Source organism: Osmerus eperlanus, chromosome 8 (genome assembly GCF_963692335.1).
Source record: "Osmerus eperlanus chromosome 8, fOsmEpe2.1, whole genome shotgun sequence".
Lineage (NCBI taxonomy): Eukaryota > Metazoa > Chordata > Actinopteri > Osmeriformes > Osmeridae > Osmerus > Osmerus eperlanus.
The window spans coordinates 9,781,473-9,803,302 of record NC_085025.1 but is presented as its reverse complement, the minus strand read 5'-3'; the positions used below and the strand labels follow the sequence as shown (position 1 = coordinate 9,803,302).

At 51.1% G+C, this 21,830-nt stretch overlaps 1 protein-coding gene across 1 annotated transcript; it reads right to left on the bottom strand.

Annotated features, from left to right (window-relative positions):
* Nucleotides 1–8,048: 8,048 nt before the first annotated feature.
* LOC134025328 (NBAS subunit of NRZ tethering complex-like) lies at nt 8,049–18,832 on the bottom strand. Its single transcript, XM_062468298.1, has 4 exons — nt 18,696–18,832; nt 15,686–15,833; nt 14,521–14,652; nt 8,049–9,096 (listed from the first exon to the last, which is right to left on the bottom strand). The coding sequence occupies exons 1-4, from the start codon at nt 18,827–18,829 to the stop codon at nt 8,821–8,823; spliced, it is 690 nt and encodes a 229-aa protein (XP_062324282.1). The 5' UTR covers nt 18,830–18,832; the 3' UTR covers nt 8,049–8,820.
* Between the last annotated feature and the right edge of the window lie 2,998 nt (nt 18,833–21,830).

Sequence of the window (21,830 nt, the reverse complement as noted above, 5' to 3'; positions counted from 1 at the left end):
AGGCAGCTGATTGACATTTCTCTGAGAGTAAGACTGTGGAATGTACTTGTATTTGTGAAAAGATAATTGGTTCCATGAAAAGGTTCCATGGTGTGGGTCCATGGTGTTGGTCCATGGTGTGGGTCCATGGGGAGGGTCCATGGAGAGGGTCCATGGGGAGGGTCTATGGGGAGGATCCATGGGGAGGGTCCATGGTGTTGGTCCATGGGGAGGATCCATGGGGAGGGTCCATGGGGAGGGTCCATGGGGAGGATCCATGGGGAGGGTCCATGGGGAGGGTCCATGGGGAGGGTCCATGGTGTTGGTCCATGGGGAGGATCCATGGGGAGGGTCCATGGGGAGGGTCTATGGGGAGGGTCCATGGTGTGGGTCCATGGGGAGGATCCATGGAGAGGGTCCATGGGGAGGGTCCATGGTGTTGGTCCATGGGGAGGATCCATGGGGAGGGTCCATGGTGTGGGTCCATGGGGAGGATCCATGGGGAGGGTCCATGGGGAGGGTCTATGGGGAGGGTCCATGGTGTGGGTCCATGGGGAGGATCCATGGAGAGGGTCCATGGGGAGGGTCCATGGTGTTGGTCCATGGGGAGGATCCATGGGGAGGGTCCATGGTGTGGGTCCATGGGGAGGATCCATGGGGAGGGTCCATGGGGAGGGTCTATGGGGAGGGTCCATGGTGTGGGTCCATGGGGAGGATCCATGGAGAGGGTCCATGGGGAGGATCCATGGTGTTGGTCCATGGGGAGGGTCCATGGTGTTGGTCCATGGGGAGGATCCATGGGGAGGGTCCATGGGGAGGGTCCATGGGGAGGATCCATGGGGAGGGTCCATGGGGAGGGTCCATGGGGAGGGTCCATGGTGTTGGTCCATGGGGAGGATCCATGGGGAGGGTCCATGGGGAGGGTCTATGGGGAGGGTCCATGGTGTGGGTCCATGGGGAGGATCCATGGAGAGGGTCCATGGGGAGGGTCCATGGTGTTGGTCCATGGGGAGGATCCATGGGGAGGGTCCAAGGTGTGGGTCCATGGGGAGGATCCATGGGGAGGGTCCATGGGGAGGGTCTATGGGGAGGGTCCATGGTGTGGGTCCATGGGGAGGATCCATGGAGAGGGTCCATGGGGAGGATCCATGGTGTTGGTCCATGGGGAGGATCCATGGTGTTGGTCCATGGTGTGGGTCCATGGGGAGGGTCCATGGAGAGGGTCCATGGGGAGGGTCTATGGTGTTGGTCCATGGGAGGATCCATGGGGAGGGTCCATGGGGAGGGTCTATGGGGAGGGTCCATGGGGAGGATCCATGGGGAGGGTCCATGGAGAGGGTCCATGGGGAGGGTCTATGGGGAGGATCCATGGGGAGGGTCCATGGTGTTGGTCCATGGGGAGGATCCATGGGGAGGGTCCATGGTGTTGGTCCATGGGGAGGATCCATGGGGAGGGTCCATGGGGAGGGTCTATGGGGAGGGTCCATGGTGTGGGTCCATGGGGAGGATCCATGGAGAGGGTCCATGGGGAGGGTCCATGGTGTTGGTCCATGGGGAGGATCCATGGAGAGGGTCCATGGGGAGGGTCCATGGGGAGGATCCATGGGGAGGGTCCATGGGGTGGGTCCATGGGGAGGGTCCATGGGGAGGGTCCATGGGGAGGGTCCATGGGGAGGATCCATGGGGAGGATCCATGGGGAGGGTCCATGGGGAGGATCCATGGGGAGGGTCCATGGGGAGGGTCCATGGGGAGGATCCATGGGGAGGGTCCATGGGGAGGGTCCATGGGGAGGATCCATGGGGAGGGTCCATGGGGAGGATCCATGGGGAGGGTCCATGGGGAGGGTCCATGGGGAGGGTCCATGGGGAGGGTCCATGGGGAGGGTCTATGGGGAGGGTCCATGGGGAGGGTCCCTCATCCCCATCCTCTCCCTAAAACCCTGTCAGACTAATTAGTGGAAACACTTATATGCTTGTACAATCACTTACACACCGATGAGAGAACACCTGATCTTTCTCACTCTCTCTCTCTATTTCACACACGCCCAGACACGTATGTGCAAACACGAGCACACAAAGCTGGAGTACGCCAACACACATGCTGTACATGCACATACACACTCCTCCTCCTCACTATGGAAAAGCTTGTCCCTCCTCTCATTCTCAGCATGGTGCCAGCTGTGTTAGTTAACATTTCAGCTCAATGATCATTGGATGTGATTTCCCTCATCTCTCTGGTTCTGTATTGTCTGTCCATCTCTCCCCATCTCTCTCTCTCTCTCTTAACAGGAAGCTTAATCTCACATTCTCACCTCAGTTCTCTTTTCCTTCCTTTCTCTATTTGAGACGATTCTCCACGCTTCAATCTTTTCTTGAATCCAATTCAGTGAGCTCCTGGCTTTCTGTGAATCTTTGTCTGCCTGCCCCTAAGCCCGTGTGCCTGTCTGTCTGCCCCTAAGCCTGTGTGCCTGTCTGTCTGCCCCTAAGCCTGTGTGCCTGTCTGTCTGCCCCTAAGCCTGTGTGCCTGTCTGTCTGCCCCTAAGCCTGTGTGCCTGTCTGTCTGCCCCTAAGCCTGTGTGCCTGTCTGTCTGCCCCTAAGCCTGTGTGCCTGTCCCTAAGCCTGTGTGCATGTCTGTCTGTCCCTAAGCCTGTGTGCCTGTGTGCCTGTCCCTAAGCCTGTGTGCCTGTGTGCCTGTCCCTAAGCCTGTGTGCCTGTCTGCATGCAGATAGAGAGACACAGAGAGGCTGGTCTACCTGCCCCCCTGTGTGTCTGTGTGTGTGTGCCTGTGTCCATCCGTCCGTCTGCTTGTGAGCCTGACTAACCCTGGACTCCCCTCTCAGTGAGACACAATCTTTCATTCAACTCTTGGCCAATAAATACAACCTGTCACTGTGACAACGGTGATATCCTCTATCGCTGCCACAGCAACCCAGAGGGACCCTCTCCGACACCATTTGGCATGGTGGGAGGCTCCCAGGACTCGCCATTTCCTCCCGACAGAACCGTCACCTTGGCAACCATGACCAGGTCGGCGAGGGCACATGGAGAGAGAGAGGTGGAGAGGAAGGATATTGGACGGAAGTAGGCCATGTCAGACAAGAACAAATTAGAGGGAGTGAGAGTGAGAGAGAGAAAGGCATTGAGAAAGACAGAAAGAGAGATACAATGTATTTGGGCTCCACCTCCAGTTTGACGGCTGTAAGCCGCTCCCACCTGTAGCCCCGGTGAAGTCTGAGTTGATAATGAAACCTCCATCACACTAAAAGTAAACACCGCTACTTGTTGTCCTACTGCCATGGTTGTTGATTTTACTTTCTTCCCAGCCTTCCTCTGAAATCCGCCACCTGTTGTCGTTAATTGCTGTAATAGACCTGAAGTAACGAGAGAGACAGGAGACGAAGAGAAAGAGAGGGAGAAAGAAAGGGGGAGAAGGCCACCAATAGAGCAGTTCCACATGTCCCCAGGTGAAGCGATGCGAACGGCAGGTGGTTGTCACGGCCGTGAGGTTGGGTGATGAGCGCCCGCTCCTCTCCCCAGCCTCCTCAGGAGACACAGGCCTGGCTGGGTCTTCTTCTCTGGGGAGCGCTCCAGTGTTTGACGTCCAGGAGAGACCGCACGCCACCGTGAGAGGCGCGGGGTCTCATTCCCATCTTTCGTCGTTTGCAAATCGGCCCCGCAACCACGGTGTCGCCTGCGAACGTTTTTTCTTCAATGTGAATTGGCAGGCAGTGTTGGAGGAAGAGAGAGTAGAGGAGGGGGGGGGGGGTCTCAGAGCACAGCCTTGACTTGAGGGGCTTCTGAGAGGAGGGGCAAGGTTTCCCAGCAGGGTCTCTGAGTCTTGAGAGAGACAAGGGGAGGGAGAGGGAGGGAGAAGGAGAGACAGAGAAAGAGGGAGCAGTGGAAGACAGCAGAGACTGTGTGGGCTGAGGTGGAGAACAGTTCATCAGGGTAAAACATGAAGGCCCCGATGATAACACGCCAGGTAATTGCAGGGAGTTGTCCCAAAGCGTCTCATTCTGATTCCACAGGGGAAACTTAGCGAGGGGGGGGGGGGGGGGGGGGTGCATGTGTGGGTGCGCGTACGCACACACATGCAGACCCACACTTTAAACTTCTGTTGATAGATTAACTTCACTTAACCAAAGCTGTCACCCGCTTGTGAAGTCTGCTGTTGATCCCAAACTTTGAACCCCCCTCCTGTCTCCCCTCCCTCCCTCCCTTGCTCCCTCCATTCCTTCATTCCTCCCTCCCTCTGGTCGATGTGTTTCATCTTTAAAGAGAGACAGCTAAATAATTTTTGTTGCACACTGAGCTTGTTTTTTTTTTCTTCTGGGCTGCTAGTATCGATTTGGTGATTCACCCCTGCTCCCTCTCTCCCTCTCCTTCTCCTTGCCTTGTTCTCCTTCCCTCCCTCCCTTATTTATTCCAAATATCTTGGTTTGCTCCTCTCACACTCATCTCTTTTAATTTCCTGCGTCTTTCTTTTTCTCTCTCTCTGTCTTTGCCTCTCCCCCCACCTTTTTTTAGACAGGCATCCTAGTGAGAAGAAAAGATTCCTAGCAGTGGCACCATAAGGTAGTTTGGAACAGCTTGGCTGGCACCTTCAGATGGTGAAAGCCGAAAGGGAGGGGGGGAGGCAGTGAAAAAGTGCTGTCTGGCTGGTGAATCATTTTGCTGTGGCATATGGGTGCCAGCATTTGGGTTCAGTTCTTTCTCAATTCCATCAATTTAGGAGAGGAAATCTCTCGAATACTAATGCGTAAGTTTCACAACTGATGAGAAATCTTGGACTGGTGTAGAAAATCCGAGCAGAGCAGAATAAATCTCCCTTTAATAGAACAGAATATGGGACAGACCCAGGATCACCTCAAACTCAGGATGAGACTAGAGCAGCATCGGTGCGTACTGTTCCTATTAGCAGTCGTGACAGCACTGTCACCTGTGGTGGCTTCCATGTCATAATTTGGCCCATAACCGTAGAAAAGCAAGAGAATCGAGAGTGTTTCGGCTGTGTGTCTGGAGCATCCATTTTGGACCCATCATGGCCGACCTTCCTAAATACATGTCAGCATTCACACTCATGTCAACCTATCTTCTTTTTTTTATCTGACTGACTTTAATTGACTTGAGTAAGGCATTTCCAACATGCCCCTAACCTTCTTGAGCCATGATGTTGAAATCCCTACTTTCCTTCTCCTCCATCCCTGCCTCCGCTCACGTCTCCCTCCCTCTGACCTCCTACCTCCCTCCATCTTTCCTCTGTCCTAGTTCTTCCTGAGGTCTCTCCACCAGCTGTGGCCGAGTCTCGGGGCCTGGAGTCTTCGAATCTTCCGTTCCCTGTGATGTCGAAAGCTTTCCTCTTCCGTCCCCCTCTCCCTCCCTCTCACACACATTTACTCTCGCCCCTCCTCCCCTCTCTAACCACTATTTCTTTTGCTGACCTTTCCTTATCCTTTCTCGTCTCTCATACTCTGATGTACCCTTTCCGTCCACCTCCACCTAGCGCTCTCCACCTGCCCCCTCTCTGTGTAACCTGCTGTGTGTGTGTGTGTGTTCAGATGCCGCCACACAAATGCCGGGCCGCCCAGCTTTGGAAAAGACAGAAACAAAGAATGAGAGAGACATGGACACAGACAGGGGGGGGGAGGAGGGTTGGTTTGGGGGCGGCGGGCGGGGGGGCGGGGGGGGGGATTGAGGGATGGGCGGTCTGGCAGAGAAAGACAGAGAGCGTGGTAGAGAGAGACAGATAGGGGGGTGGGGGGACAGAGTGAGATGGAGGGGGGTGGAGATGATTTCCCTCGATCCCACCTCTTTACAAGGCCGGGGCAGAGGGATTCCCTGGATTGCACTCGTTCTCCCCCTCTCTCTTTTCCTGTTTTCTCTTCGACAACCCCCCCATGCACACCCCTCACAGGACTTGTAGACGCGAGTTAAATGCCTTGCTTCAAAGAGATAACCTTTCTCTGATAGAGGAGTGCAACTGTAAGATCATGCCTCCTTCTCTTCCCCTTAGGGGCATGCTTTATTTTCCTCCACCTTCTCAAACCACCCACCCCCCCCCGCCACCCTCCCCCTTCCCTGTCTCTCCCTTTCTAGACAGAGTGCTCGCACTGCCTCCACCAACAGCTGTCTGACGGATTCATGGGATGTTGATGCTCAACAGGACGTGACATCATGTTTCACAGAAGACAAAGCTGGCCAGGGTGCATATTTAGTTACAGTTGCAGACGCTCAACTTAGGGACATGCCATACCATCAAGGGTGTCTTCCTGATCCACACTCCCTGTGACATCTTTCCCTTTGGCAGTCTTTTCTAAAGGTAGTCATTTCTTAAAAATAACATTGCCTAATAAACACACAGCCATCCCCAGAAAGCATTGTCAAACAGTCAACTAACACTAATCCTAATGATGGCTTTGCTTCTAGAAAAGCGGAACTTTAACTAAAACCAGAGGGCCCAAAGAGGAAATAAGGAGTCTGTACAGAGTATTGAGAGAGGCCCTGGGCTCTGACTCTGACCCTGACCCTGTGGGTGCTGGTCTTCACAACACAGCTCATCATTTTATTGGCCCATCTTTATTATCTAGACGAGATAACAAACACACAGAGGAAGAGCACAGGGGGCCGTGGGGGTTAAGATCACTTTGATTGACATCCACAAGACTTCCACTGTCGAGGTCAGAAGGGTCACACAGAGTGCTGTTTGCCTACATACGACCTGACGACAGTGAGTAAGATCAAATACAATCCAAGCCATTCCACAAGAAGGGCAAAACATAAAACACTGAATGTGTTGAAATGTTTGCTACATAAACAGGTCGTTCCATGTACTGAAAATATAAATACAAATGACAGTTAATCATGTTTGAGACTTAAATACGACTTTTATCAGTTTATTTCCTTTGGAAACATATCAGTTAATTGAAAGGGATAATTTTGTTGTAATTTACCCAGAGGTACACTAGATGACTTGCAAACCCTGAGTGTTGAGAAGGACCTCCACCTCATACTGTACACCAGACCTGGCAGGCTGGGAAATTAAACCAACGTCTGTCAGCATTAAACTCTGTTCTCCCTGTCAACGAGAGAGGGAGGGAGACAAGAGAGTTTGTTGTGGGACAGGGAGTTAATTACGTCTGTCTCTACAGCACAGAGTTTAAAGACGGAAAAGTACTTTCCGCGAACCTGATGTTCCTCATGTTTAAGACCATGGCTGGAACAACAACAAAGTCCATACTTTGGTCAACCTTTGAGAAAAATCACATTTCCTACTCTCTCGTCTTCAGCCTGTTAATACTGGTTCTCCTGTAAGGCTCTAGCCTGAATACTTGCATCACAACAAACTGATGCAATACATGTAAGGTCACGGCAAGCCCCACTCACCACAATGTTAATATTCACCCACGGTGCTTGATGAATTGATGACTGGAAGTAATTACACCATGTGTGTAGGTGTGCGTGCATGTGTGTGTTTGCCACTTCTGAAATGAGTCTGCAATCAAAGCAGACCTTTGGCTTGGGTTGAAAAGAGAGAGAGAGAACCACATGTGAGGGAAGGGGGAGAGAGAGAAAGGAGGGGAGAAACAGAGACACAGTGGATTAGCGGTTCATTCTCTCTGGCGCGTTGGGGTGACCTGTCTTGATTAGTGGAGTTGACCCACACACTCCTGAGGCCACCGAGTTTGTTTATTGAACACGCACACGCGCGCGCACGCGCGCACGCACGCGCGCACGCACGCACACACACACACACACACACACACACACACACACACACACACACGCACACACCTCCAATACCAAGTTGCTCCTAATGGTTCCCTGCTCCCATCGACAGACACACATTAATAACAAGACAGAAAGGCCTTTAGAGAATTTTGGGCTCAAACTTAATTCCATCACTTGGCTGCTTTAATTGCTCTTGTGAACTTTTAACATTTCTAAAGAAACACTTGTAAAAGCATTCTTTCTGGAAAGAATTGAAGCTTGGATAACAATGGGCACTCTACTGCCACAAAGAGCCAGGCTCCAAATAACGGCAAATTAAAATGAAGTCACAATCGTTTTTACACAAACCATTTAAGTAAAAATAGCTTCAGAAAAGTCCACATCCGAATCCCTTGCCTTAAGCCCACGTTGAAAACTTTCACACAATCATTGAAGAAGCAAAAAACCATCAATTTCAACAGAACACCAACAGAGGTAGACATAAAAGAATGGAAGTCAGTCCCCTGGTGGGTTTCCTGTCTGGGAATGAAGAAACGCCAAACACACCAACCACCAGTTGTTCAGTTTAATGAATTGGTTTTTATTTGATTGACTGAGGACATACATAGAATCTTCATTGGTCTTAGAACATGGGGAGGAGCCCAGCTCTAAAGAAGCTAAAACTGTTGTTAACTACCACCAATCACACACACACTACACACACTTCATTAGGGTGCAACTACGTCACTGGAGTTAGTGCACACGCTTGGATTCATGCAAATTGGGCGCCCAGCATGTGGTTGCTTTAGGGCCAATTTGTTTATAAGAAAATAATGAACTGATCATTTAGAGAAAACCAAAGGAAGAGAGGCAGCGTTAAATGACAATGTCCTAATAAGGGAGCTAGTCACAGAACAACACACACATAATTACTGATTAGTTAAAGACAGCAGCAGCTGCTGAACCGTGCTTTTGTGTGTGAGAGAGAGAGTGTGTGTGTGTGTGTACTGGCAAACACAGATACGGCCGGGAGAATTATGTAACTTCCGCACCAAACCAAGAAATCTTCAGACTGCTCCCACTGTAGCATCCAGTAGGTGCACGTCAGAGCCAGAGTCCAGTCCCAGGTGCCCTCAGAACCACTTGTGCAGGACCGCCAGGGCAGTGTTGAAGGTGAACTGGCCCTGGTGAGTCCCACGGTGCGCCAGGAGCAGGGAGCCGGCCTGAGCCTTGTGGCCAGCCTGGAGGAGCTTGGCGGCGGCTTGCTCGACGTCCCAGCCCCCCTCCTGGTGGTTGGAGAGCAGGTGGGTGCTGAGGGCGGGGTAGAGGGCTGAGGACACGCAGCCCACCAGGAGCCCTCCGTCCAGCAGGAGGGAGAGAAGCTCCGAGTCACAGCACGAGGCGTTCACCTGAGGGGGAGAGGAGGCGACCTGGTTACACGCGCACGGTTGGGTGTGCGGGTGGTGTGTTTGTCTGCGGCGTGTTTGTAGTGTGCGTGCGCGTGTGCTCGTCGTGTTGTGTCGAGTTTCTGCGGTGTGTGTGGTGCGCTCGGGAGCGTCTGCAGTCCGAGGGTGACAGGGTTGATGGGTCCCTGATGGGGCCAGCGTGAGGTCACATCCTGTTCTGTGACCTTGGTGTCCTCAGATTTCCCCTCAGGACCCACTGTTCCACACTCGTACACGCGTGCGCGCACACACGCACAGGCTCCTCTCGGGCTGCTTCATTCTCTCTTTCTCCCTCGTTCTTCTAAGCCACTTCACCTCTCTCGATCTCACACAATTATTCCCTCCTTTTCAGCCTTTCTCTCCCTCTCTCCCACCACTTCACTCTCCCTCCCGGGATATTTTCATGGGAGAGAGATATCAATTATAAATGTTGAGTTTGTGTCGGGCTGCAGTGCATGTGGGGCAGAGGGAGTCTGGTTGTGTTTGGAGTCGAGCTGGAGTCAAGGGTTCTTCTCTTTCTAGATTCCTCAGTCTCTCTCCGTTCCTGCACAGCTACAAGATCTCTGTTCCTCTGTTCCGGGGAACTGGAGTAATGAGCATTAAAACATCCTCTGGAGGTAGGAGGGGAGTCGGTGCACGTGCACGTGCTATATGTGTACACTGAAGAGCGTGCGCGTGCACCAGAGAGGTGAGACATGAGCAAGTGGTGAAACAGGCGTGTCATGCTTGAGTAGTAATGAGATTTTGTGCTGTATGTGCCATGCAGAAACCAGGAAGGTACAGGGAGAGAGGGACACCGAGACACACAGAGAGAGAGAGCGGGAGGGCAAGAGATGAGATGGAGAGAGGTGAAAAGAAGTGAGGATAGGTGAAAAGAGAAAACTGAGGAGAGATGAAAGGGGGGTGGCTGTGCAGGTGTAGAGAAAGAGATGAAAAAAGAGAGAATGAGGTGGGGAGAGGAAGATGTATTTATAGAGAGAACGACATTTAGAAGAGGGGAAGTGGGAAGGGTAAGGTGAGAGAAAGAGAGGGAGACAGAGGCGGAAAGAAACAGAAAGCGAGCGAGAGCAAGACAAGAGAACGAGAGGGAACAAGAGAAAGAGAGAGAGCGAGAGAGATAGACGCGTCACTGGAATTGTGGATATGCAGATGGAATGGCAGGTTATGCAATTCTGTCACCTGATCCCAGCTCACATGCCACTGTCTTAGAGAGATGGAGAAAACTCTGACCAGCCTTACACACTCACTCACCCCCCCCCCCCCCCCACACACACACACACACACCATTCATCCAGTTAGATAGATGCAAGCAATCAGTTTAGACGAATAAGCGTGTACACACACACACACAAAGCTTGAAGGCTGACTGGTTGCTATGAGAATTCCTGCTTGACCGTGTCAGTGGAGGCTGTAGATTTCAGTCTTAGAGTCAGACAGAGTGACAGCCAGCTGAAAACAGATGTCAAAATAAGACAGAGGTAGAGAGGGAGGGAGGGATGAAAGTACGGAGAAGAATACTGATAACACCGAGATGGAGAGGGGATAGGAAATAGGCTTTTCTCCGTTTTTTTTTTGTTTCTTTACCAGGAAGGTGAGTTGTATCGTTTGGCTGGAGATGTACAGATGAATCCTCAATACAGTCCTTCCTCAGGCCTGTGGCTGTGTACCAGACGACCATGTCTGTCTGGAGAGGGCTTCCATCTCAATATCAGGTCTCACACACCAGTCAGCACGATCTAATCACACCAACTCTCATGCTCACCTCGCACTTCTCTGCCTGTGTGTGTTTGGGATTCTTAGGTAAACCTCATTCTCGGCCTCATCTCTTTCCTTTCCTCCATCCATCCATCTCTCACCCCCCCCCCCCCTTTCCCCAGAAAACACAGCCTGACTACAGATCCATGTCCTCTCCTGTCCCAAGGGTACTGTGTTAAGAGGCAAACCAAACGTGTGTGGGTGTCTATTGTTGTGTGTGTGTGCGCGTGCGTGCATGTTTCAGCTGGTCCAAATCCCTCCAAAGTCCTCTTTGAATGATCAAACAATATCTGCCTCGCCCAGCCAGGCGAAGACAGGAGATGTCTCGTCTGTTTGCTGTGTTTACAAATACACACACATACACACACATACACACGCCCACTCTGAGTTAATGAACCCTCATCACTACATGACAACAGTGCAGTCAACTGTCTCCCCCTCACTCCCCTCTGTACTGCCTCCTCCCCTCCCCTCCTCCCCTTCCTTCTTTCCTCACCACTCCTTCCCAACAGCTTGAAGGGGTCCTTGCAGTTTTACAGGGTCTACTTAGCACTCCTAAACATTGCCTGATCAGGGTGGTAAATAGCCCATAATTAGCTATTCACAACCTTACACTCTAACACTCCCCTTATCCCTCTCTCTCTCTCTCTCTCTCTCTCTCTCTCTCTCTCTCTCTCTCTCTCTCTCTCTCTCTCTCTCTCTCTCTCTCTCTCTCTCTCTCTCTCTCTCTCTCTCTCTCTCTCTCTCTCTCTCTCTCTCTCTCTCTCTCTCTCTCTCTCTCTCTCTCTCTCTCTCTCTCTCTCTCTCTCTCTCTCTCTCTCTCTCTCTCTCTCTCCTCCCCTCTTTCTTAAACCCTGCCGCACGCCTAATTGGAATTACCGCACGCGTGCCGTCAACTGATGCATTATGCATGCTCAAGCGTTCCTCTATCGTTGAAATCGTACCGCTTCTTTGGAATTCCAGACAACACTCACTAAGCCCTCCCTCCTTCTTCAGCATCTTTCCTCCCCTGGACTCTGTGGGCTTTGGTGTTGACACAGCAGCACAGTCCCTAGCAGGCAGGACGCACGGCAGCACTATTAGAAGTGACAGGCCCGGAGGAGATGGAACAATGAAGCCTGGGAAACACACAGGCCCGTAAACACACACACACATGCACACTCACCCCACACACACAGCCCCATAAACACACATGTTGTACAGTATACATGCTTGGTTCGTGATTAGCAATGAAAGAGAGCGAGGAAAGGCAAAAACGAGGGAAATCAAAACAGTGCGAAAGGAATAGGGAGTAGACAGAAGGAAATATGAAAAGGGAAGAGAGAGAGAGATTGCAAGGAAGAGAGAGCGAAATAGAAATAACCTTAAAGAGAAAGAGAGATAGGGAGAAAGACTGACAGGAATAAGGCATTTACAATGTACATTGTATTTAAAAAAGGTAGGAGAGGTGTACTGATAGGTCATGGCATGATCTTAGGTCATGGCATGATCTCAATGAAAATGGATGAGAGAGAGAGAGAGAGACGGAAACAAAGAGGGAGAGAAGGTATGAAAACAGATCCTCCCTCCCCCCCCCCTCACCACCTCCCTCACCCCTTATCAATATGCATGGATTAGGAGGATCTCTAACACGCTCCAGGTGTTTCCTTTAGCAAGTGTGTGCGTGTTTGTGTGTGTGAGGGTGCATCGTCGCATTGGGGAAAACAGATGCGATTGTGTGTGTGGGTACCATATAGGAGAGCGTGTGTCGTATGTGAGAGTGCCTGTGTGTGTGTGTGTGTGCCTGTCGTGCCAGGGCCCGACAGCCCATTCATTCTGCCGGAGAAGCTCTTATCTCCACCTTATCTCAGCATGCTATTAGTCATGCTGATGTTAACCCCTCGGCCCCTGCTCCAGCGCTCTCCACATCCTCATGCAGGCCCATACATCTTCACCGAGGGAGCGTGCGCGTTGTGTGGACGTGTGTTGAGAGAAAGAGAGAGATTTTAAGAGAGTAGGGTGGGGTGGGGGGTTGAGTCAAGGAAATTCAAAATGGAGAAAATGAAAGAAGAGAGGACCAAAAAAAAAACAATCCCTCCCTCCTTCTCAAGCAATAAGGAACCGCACGCAAAATAATCTTCCCAATCACAATGAATGGGGGAAGCTCCACCAGCACACAAAGCCATTATAATGCAATCAAACACATGACCTTTTTCCTCGTTGCTGCCTTTTCTATTATGAACTGTTTCCTATCGGCAGTTTTAATTGAAGCCTAATCTTCACTGCCAATGGGGAGGTAATAGCATGTTATCTATGGTGTTGGAGGGAGGTGTGGAAAAACAACCAGCGCACAAGTGTGATATCAGACACACAGGAAGGATGTTGGCGCCGGGGGGGGGGGGGGGGGTAGGGTACTGTCGCTGACACTGAGGCTTGGGGGAAAAAAAAAAACATTTCAAAGAGGATTCGCACGTAACAGTACGCACTGCAAACCGTGTAGGAGTTGGCTGAAGTTATCTCCGGGTCTTTGCAGGGGCGTTCTACAGGACTGGTGGAAGCATTATGGTGCAGTCTACTTTTAGCCAGACGGGGAGCCGGCTCCATCACCTCACAGCTTCCCTCAGATCCATGCCCATCTACACAGTCCTACAGACTGAGCATCCTTCTGCCCAGAAAAGCTGGACACAAAAAGGGTTAGAATATCCCAAAACACCCCTGTCCCTGAGACAGCATAACAGGCTGCTAAAAGCACGAGCTAATAACAGAAGACTCTACCGGCCACCAAAACCCTAACCCTGCGTGGCCAGCACATTTCACAGAACTTTCACAGAACAGGGTGAATGGCTGAACGTTCCCCGTCGGGTGATATTCGGAGGGGATGACCGTGCCGTCCTAGCGGACGAGCACGCCCTCACCCCGGAGCTGCTGAGGGGGATCCCGAAAGGCAGGCCTGGGCGTCGAGAGACGGCACGCATCCGCTACAGGTGAATCATTGACATATGTTAACGCGGTCTGAGCCAGGCTCTCGGTAACACTGGGACACGTTCAACCGTCACACAAGCCCGGGTCTGGAGTGCTCGACTCACACGGACACACGTCAGGCCTATCGCAGGCATTTAAACACAGCTATGGTCAAGCGCTACTTACACACTCATGGCAAAACAACGCAAGATTCATTCGGACAATGTTAACCCTTTCGCTTCCTCTTCTCCGCTGCCTGTGTGGTCTGCCGTACCGGTATCGCTTCCTTCATACAGCCACACACACACGCACGCACACACACACACACCACACTTTCTTTCTTTTTCTCAGCGATAAAAGGATCGTATGGCGAGATAAGAGGTCTTAGGCCTCATTAACTAGAGCACTCGCTTAACGGAGACTCTGCTTATCTGATCTGGGAACAGCAGCAAGGCTACTGGGTGTAGAGTAGACTGCTTCAACACTGATACCGATCGGAGACCAGTCTAAATGGTCTACTGGGGTGTACGGAACCTAACAGCCACACTCCATCTGAGAACAGCTTTGGCGAGGGAAGTTGGTCACGTGTCATTGACCTGATGGTGTAGAGGTCAACGAAGCGATTCTTGTGTAGCGGCGTTATGATCGGACCTAGAATCAGCCAGGAGCTACAGTCAGTCACTGCGTGCCTACCTCTGAGATGCTGTGGATCTGATCCAGGGTCAGCTGCAGCAGCTGCTCATCTCCACTTTCCGTCATGAGCTTGAGGGAGGAGAGCTGCAGTCCAGGCTGGTCTAGGAGCAGCCGGGCGATGTGTCTGATGCACTGGAGGGCAGGGAGAGGGGGAGAGGAGGGGAGGGAGGCATTGAAGGAGGGAAGATGAGGGAATGGAGGAGAAAGGGGGAGGGAGGGACGGTGGTGAGAGAGGAAGAGAGGGAAAAAAGGGGGATGAGAAAGAGGGAGGAGGAGAGAGAAAGAGGAGGAGAGAGAAAGCCGGGTAGAAAGGAAGGAGAGATGGAGAGAAGGATTAAATGATGTGCAGAGTAAAAGAGGAACACACATGGGTGCTTTCAAGGCAGACCTATAGATACAGTACACACACACATGCGCACAGGCGCTCATAGACAGTAGCGACTGGAGGTGGCGGGGGTAATTTATGGATATCACAATGCAATCTGACTCGCCCATGCACCAGCGGTTTCATTCCAGCAGATTTAAATGAAAGCTGTTCAGAGGAGTAAAAGCCTCCTCCTCCCCTGCTCACATTAGACAGCCAGGCGCTATCCACACAGAATAGCATTAGCGCTAAACTAATACCAGTCAGCTGACGCTACACACACACACACTGAATAACATAAAGCGCTACACTTCCCTAGCGCTCTACAGCATGAAAAGCATTAGGCCATGCTAATATCAAAGGCAGTCTCGCTGCCATAGAAGGGCATTCGATATACTAGAAGTGCTAAAGGACATACAACGTGGCTTGAAGGCTACACATTCAGCTACACATTCGGCGGAATGTTTACGAATGAGTGGCTTTACCATGAGGGAAGCAGTGTAGGCGGAAAATGTCCTACTAATGTCCTATTTAAAACAGACTTCCTGTGTGTTGTGGATGAGAGCATTTCCAGCCTGCTGATAGGGGCGTGGGTTGCATTATACATGACAGACATGTCCCCACCACATTTTGAGAACGGCAAATCGGTGCCCCTCCCACTTTTTATTTTATTTATTAAGGACGGCCTGTCCCAGCCACTTTTTGAAAAGGAACTTACGCCCCCGATGTGCGTGTAAGTGAAATGAAGTGCCACAAGGAGACTCAAAGGAACACGGGCACACAGACGACTGTTTTCCTTACCTGGGCAGGCAGCTTGTGTTTGGTGGGGTACAGGGAGCGGCACATGGCCGTGACCTCTACACCCAGGTCCAGTTGGACCTCCGAACCTTGGCAGTGGGAGAGCAGCGCTGAGGTCCAGACCACCCAAGGGTTGCGCTCCGTCTCCGCCCTGGGGAGAGACGAGACACGCGAGAGTGGACGCGCGTGAGAGCGAGTGGGAGAGAGTTAGACAGTTTGTGAAGATGCAACTTGAGCACCGCATTTGAGATTCATAATAAGTTCACATTAGAGCGACCTGAGGGAGCACTGTAGAACATGACTGCGCCGACGCGAGAACACAACAGTAGAACTACAAACGAACGAACCCAAACAGGAGCTGACATGTTGGGGAAGAAGAGAGGCACAACACTACAATACCCACACACTGTTAATATTAAAGACCCATGAGTGCGGCGCTACACTCTCTAAATTAGCGCTCGCTAACTCGCTCACACACGCGCTCGGAATAGGACGAGACAGCTGCCAGCAGTGACTAGCATCAGGCCGCAAACGCAGCCCCGTGGAGCCATTGCGGCCTGGCTAACGCTACACAACACAACCACATCGTCATAACCGACAACGAGACAGGAAGGTTTTTCTATAGGCCAGGGCTGAGCTAGTTACTAAAGATGTCTTTGCACAACTTTGAACTTCAAGAACTGTTCATTGAACTGTTGAGTTATTTATTTTGGAATGGGTGTAGCTCAGTGGCGAAGCATTTGAATGTATACCAACAGGTTTCAGGTTCAAATCCCCCCTGTCTTGTATGAAAGTGTAAGCAGAACTATCCTTGGCCTGTCTTCACACAACACAGACAGCAAGTCTGCATCTATGCAAACATCATTAGCCTAAAATAACATTGTGATGGAGGCTCCACTGTGTCGCTAACAGTTATTGCTAGTGGTTATTAGCCCACAGCTATATGGCTCCTCTGTGTGTTATGGTTGCCAATGCTAATGCATACAATAACAAGTCCCATTTAATCTCCTCAGAAGGGATCACAGCACTCTGTCAGGTACTAAAACAAGCTAGCATTGCTCTTCGTATTCATGTGGGAGTGAAGGAACACGATCTTAAAGCTCGAACGAAACCATCACAGGGCTGACACCCTCCCATGTGTTACTGTGGCGATGCGGGAGAGCTTAAGTGTTATTGTGAGGTGGGAGGAGTACATGCGATGCGCCTTCACGACGGGATGCTGCTTCCAAAAGCACCGGCACGGGGTAACAATGTCATTTACATGACAAGTACCTGAGCTGAGGGAGAAGAGGAGGATCACTGGAGGACGAGGATGGCATCCCTGAATATTTGGCATTTTCTTGAGTCCTGATTTCCACCAGTAGAAAAAGGTCGAACGCTATTGTTGAATCCGGGGGAAACACGATATTGAAACCTTTTCTTTTAGGGATTTTTTCCCCACGGAAGCGTTCCTCAGAAAGGCTTGTGCCAGGGGCGTCCGAGTTGGCGTGTGTTTGTGAGTGTGTACTTTAAATACCTCGGACGGGCATGTGAGGCTAACAGCACGAGCACGCTAGCTAAGCGGCTGGCTTTGGCGAGGCTGGCGCTGGGTGACACGGCGGGGCTGACTGCTCCGCACAACACTTCCACTGCTGGCATCTGCAACTGCCTCCTCAGCCCTCCCTCTGGCTGGCTTAGCTCGAGTGGGGCAGAGCTGGGGCCCAAGAACACTAACCCACACACACACACACACGTGGTGCGTATTGTGTGTTTGTGAGTCATGTGGCTTTGTGCTGATGTGAGTCATCGTGGCCTGGCCTCTTCTGCAGTGGCTGTTTGAATCATGACTCAGATTGCTCGGAGCCAGGCACAACGGCGCGTACACACACACACACACACACACAGAGAAACACACCGGACATCTCAAACCCTTGCACACACAACATGAAACTGCCCCCCCCACCCACACACACAGGTAAGCAGTGGTGTGTCCTCACAGGGCCGTGTGTGAAAGGGGGCGCGGTGTGTTAGATCCGGGGGTGAACTCTTGGTCCTCATCCTAGCAGAGTAATCCGCTCCACTCCTATTGTTCCTGTCAGCCTGCTCAGTGCCAGGGATATGAGGGGCTTACAGCCCCAAGACAACTCTACCAGCTCTCACACACACTCACAGATTCACACACTCTCTCACACACACACTGTGATAAACCGATATGTCTTCCTCTCGGTCCCTCTATTGTTCTATTATTCTCGAACCCTCAGCTGTATATCCTTACTCATCTTCCGCTATGCTCACCCCCACCCCGCTCTCCTCCCCCACAATCTTTTGTTCTAAATTTCGTATTCACTTCCCATCATCTCAAATCGATCGGTCTTAACCTTGTGTTCCACTTCCGATTGTACTCGGTGTCTCTCGCTCACTCTCTCTCCCCTCCTCCTTCCTTCAGTCTTTCTGTCTATTAAACAAGCGGCAATCAGTCCCACATGTTTGATAAACAACCACAATCAATAGCTCACACCAAGACACTTGAAGGCGACACGGAAACACACCCACTATCTCCCTCCCCCGTCAGCTCCTCCCTCCCGCCATTCACTCACACACACCCCCCCCCACACACACACAATAGCCAATCATTCTGCTTGCCACCCTTAACTGAGGCATGTTCGGGTGAAGGACAGCCGAGCCTTGATTTGCTTATTGAAACCTTGTGATTTGATTGGATCCATTTCAGACCTAACAAGACATATTTACAATTGGCCTCCGAACAGGACGGGACAGCACTGGCATCAGATCATGCATTAAACATCGGTTTTACATAACGCGCTGCTCAAGACCCTGACAGTCCAGAGCAGGAGGAAGTTCCCTGGATTGGTGAAAGCCGAGTAGGGAGGAGGAGGGAGGAGAAACGCACAAAGCTGACACTGAGAGCCGCCGTGTTGCATTGTGGGGCGTCAGTGCGTCGGATGGTTTACACCGAAGGGCAGATCTTACTGTATGATCGTGTGTGTGTGTGGCAAACAGGAAAGAATCTTACACTTCCTCTTTTGTCATCGGTGGCCACGCCTGTAGGAGGAGCATGAGGAGCTGAAACTCCTCCCACTTCCTGGCAGCCTCCAGCAGCTCCAGGAAAAGGGTGTACCTCTTCTCCTCTTCCTCAATGTCCTCCATCTCCACCTGGGAGAGAGGGAGAGAGAGAAAGAGAGAGAGAGAGAGAGGGAGAGAGAGAGAAAGGGAGAGAGAGATCAATGAACTTCAGTTTCATGAACATGCACCAAACCATACACACCTTCAACCAAACACTATGGACAACCTTACACACCAACACGTCCATGTGTTAAGTGTTGGTCTGGAGAAGTGGTGTGGAGAGAGGGGCCAGGGTTAAGGACACCCCCCCCCCTTCACTGTAGACCCCCACCCTCCACGCCATAATTAAAGACACAGAGTCACACTGAGAGGAGATGGGAACAGAGAGATGGATGGGGTGAGAAAAGTATCTGGAGAGTAGAGGAGGGGGGAGTAGGGCAGAGAAAGCAAGAGAGAGAGAGAGAGAGAGAGAGAGAGGGGGGAGAGAGAGAGCGAGGGAAGGAAGGAAATAGAGAAAGTAATTAATTTTCTTCTCAGATGTTGGATCGAGTGTGATTTAACAGTTCAGAGAGCGGCTGATTTCTGAAGGGAAAACTAAAAACTGCCAAACCGTGGCTGAGGCAGGGTAGTACAGGGTAGTATCACACACTCAGTCTCTCTCTCACACACACACACACACACACACACACTCTCTCTCGTGCACACATTTTCTTTCTCTACCACACACACATACACAGTTAATACCCTCACTCACATTGAGTCAAGCGGAACCCCTCAAACCCAGAACACAAAAACACACAGAGTTGACTTTGCTGTACACGGGCAACACATCGGCACATAGCATGTCCCTTGCCCTCACAGCGCCCCACAGTCACACACAACCCCAGAACAGGACAGGCCACTGTGTGAAAACACAGGTGCGGAGATGGAAAGCAGTCGCGATTTTTTTTGGGGTGAGAAACAAAGACATGAGAAGTGTTAATTTTGAAACGTGGTTGACAGATGGAATTTATGATAAAAAGACAATTATTTTCACCCACAGTTTGGGTTCAACATATAGCAGTTCCCAGTGTCTCTCCTTAACGAAGAGGGATGGTAATTAATTATGACCGTGATTCCAATCAACACTTACAAGCCGTGTTGTACAAGATGGAGAGGGAGGAGGAGGCGAAAAGGGGGAGGGGCGCTGTCACGGAGAAAGGAAATGCCATAACATATACCGGGGAAGGTTCTGACAAATTAAACAAGACCGATTAGAGTTAATCTCTCTCTCTCTCTTTCTCTCTCTTTCTCTCTCTTTCTCTCTCTCTCTCTCTCTCTCTCTCTCTCTCTCTCTCTCTCTCTCTCTCTCTCTCTCTCTCTCTCTCTCTCTCTCTCTCTCTCTCTCTCTCTCCTCTTCTTTTTCTGTCCAATTTCTTCTCTCTCCATCTAACCCCCCCTCCCCTCCCCCCATCACTACCCTTTTATCCTTTCCTCCAATCCCTCCATCGTGGCCTCCAGTCACTGTTTTTCCCCGACAGGCCCATGTGGAAGCCTGGCAGACTGGCTGGAACAACAGGGCTTTAATGGCGCTACACTTAGCCCACGGCCTCACACCTGTCACAGTCTTCATATGAGACCATCACTGGCCATTAGAGTGCAGGCAGACTGGAGCTCTACTCACAAACCCCGCAACGCTACCACCTCTGTCACACACACACTCGTACACGTAAACATGTTGCTTCTAAGTGGCTACTTTCCAGTAATGTTGTTTTTCCCGAACAGTTTTAGCCACATGCTACACATAATAGTTAAGAGGACTCGGCTAGGCTTTTAGCGAGGATAAGAGAGTGTAGGGGGGAACAGTAACAGAACCAACAGCCCGGTGACCCCGCTCTGTAAGGCTCTACTGTACACACGGACGCTCTCAAGACACTTCTATGGGCTCTCTCTAGATGTTCTTTCGAGAGAAACTAAAGGTCGTTACGTCTAAGAGTGTGCGTGCATGTGTGTGCGGTGGGTTCTTTCAGAACAGAAAACATAACGAGTCAAGTCCTGTTCTGCTATTGGCTGCTGGAAAGCAGCAGCATGCACAGGAGGAGGACAAAGCAGAACTTTTGCCGCTGCATCAAGGACAAACACACACACTTCAATGGAGTGAGCAGCTAATCCCGTTTGGCCTGACCTGCATGCACGGTCAGACGAGGTTTCTCCGACACTGATTAACACTGCAATGCAGTCTATCCCAGATGTCTGGCGATGGATAGAGATGTGGAGAGAGAGAGAGAGAGAGAGAGAGAGAGTGAGTCTTGGGTGCTTTGGGGTAAATCGATTGGCAGAGCAGAGAAGCCGGCACTTTATAGGGGGTTTCTGGAAAACCTGGCACACGAGTCACGACAAACCATACACCTTCGGGTTAGGACACACTTATGTGTTCCTGTCTACATTGAACCATCACTTAGCCAGAAGTGTGTGTGTGTGTTTGTGTGTGTGTGTGGGGAGGTAAAAGGCTGTGGGAGACAGCCAGATGAAGCAGTAACTTTCAGGAAGCAATGGAAGTAGGCAGGGGGCTAAATGGAGGGGAGTGCAATCGCTCCACTCCTCCTCAGAAGCACTGGCTAGCGTCTGCTCTCACCATTTAGACAGCTTAGGGGGAGACAGGTGGAGATTACATACACACACACACACACGCACGCACGCACAAGCACATAGACGCACACAATCGATTCCGTTTGATGTCAGGTTGATGCGACATCCTGTGGTCGGTCGTGGATCTGTTTGCGTGTGATGAAGGAGGGATTAAATAAGAGATAAGCAGGTAATGAATCATGTAGGAGGGTACCTCTTGATCGCACATGGCTGGATTAGGGGGATGGGGGATGGAGGGAGAGATGAAGGAAGCAGGGGTAATGGGTGCAAAGGAAGGGGCTGGGGTGAAGGGTGGAGGAAAACCAGGAGCTAAAACTCTATAATTAAGGGCTTGGTTTATCCCTCTGATTTCAAGACAAGCGGATGAAATATTAAGCGTGTGCAGGGATACTGTCTATCTCTCCACCTTTAAGAAAAAGCTAAAGACGCACTTGTTCCGGGAGTACAACGGTACTTA

What these genes read in the sequence shown, in the direction of transcription:
- LOC134025328 (XM_062468298.1), bottom strand. Translation starts at nt 18,829, where the DNA reads ATGGAGGACATTGAGGAAGAGGAGAAGAGGTACACCCTTTTCCTGGAG. An exon ending in CCGATGACAAAAGAGGAAGT is followed by an intron (nt 15,834 to 18,695) that starts GTAAGATTCTTT and finishes GTCTCTCCCCAG; the next exon opens with GGCGGAGACGGAGCGCAACC. An exon ending in AACACAAGCTGCCTGCCCAG is followed by an intron (nt 14,653 to 15,685) that starts GTAAGGAAAACA and finishes CCTGCCCTCCAG; the next exon opens with TGCATCAGACACATCGCCCG.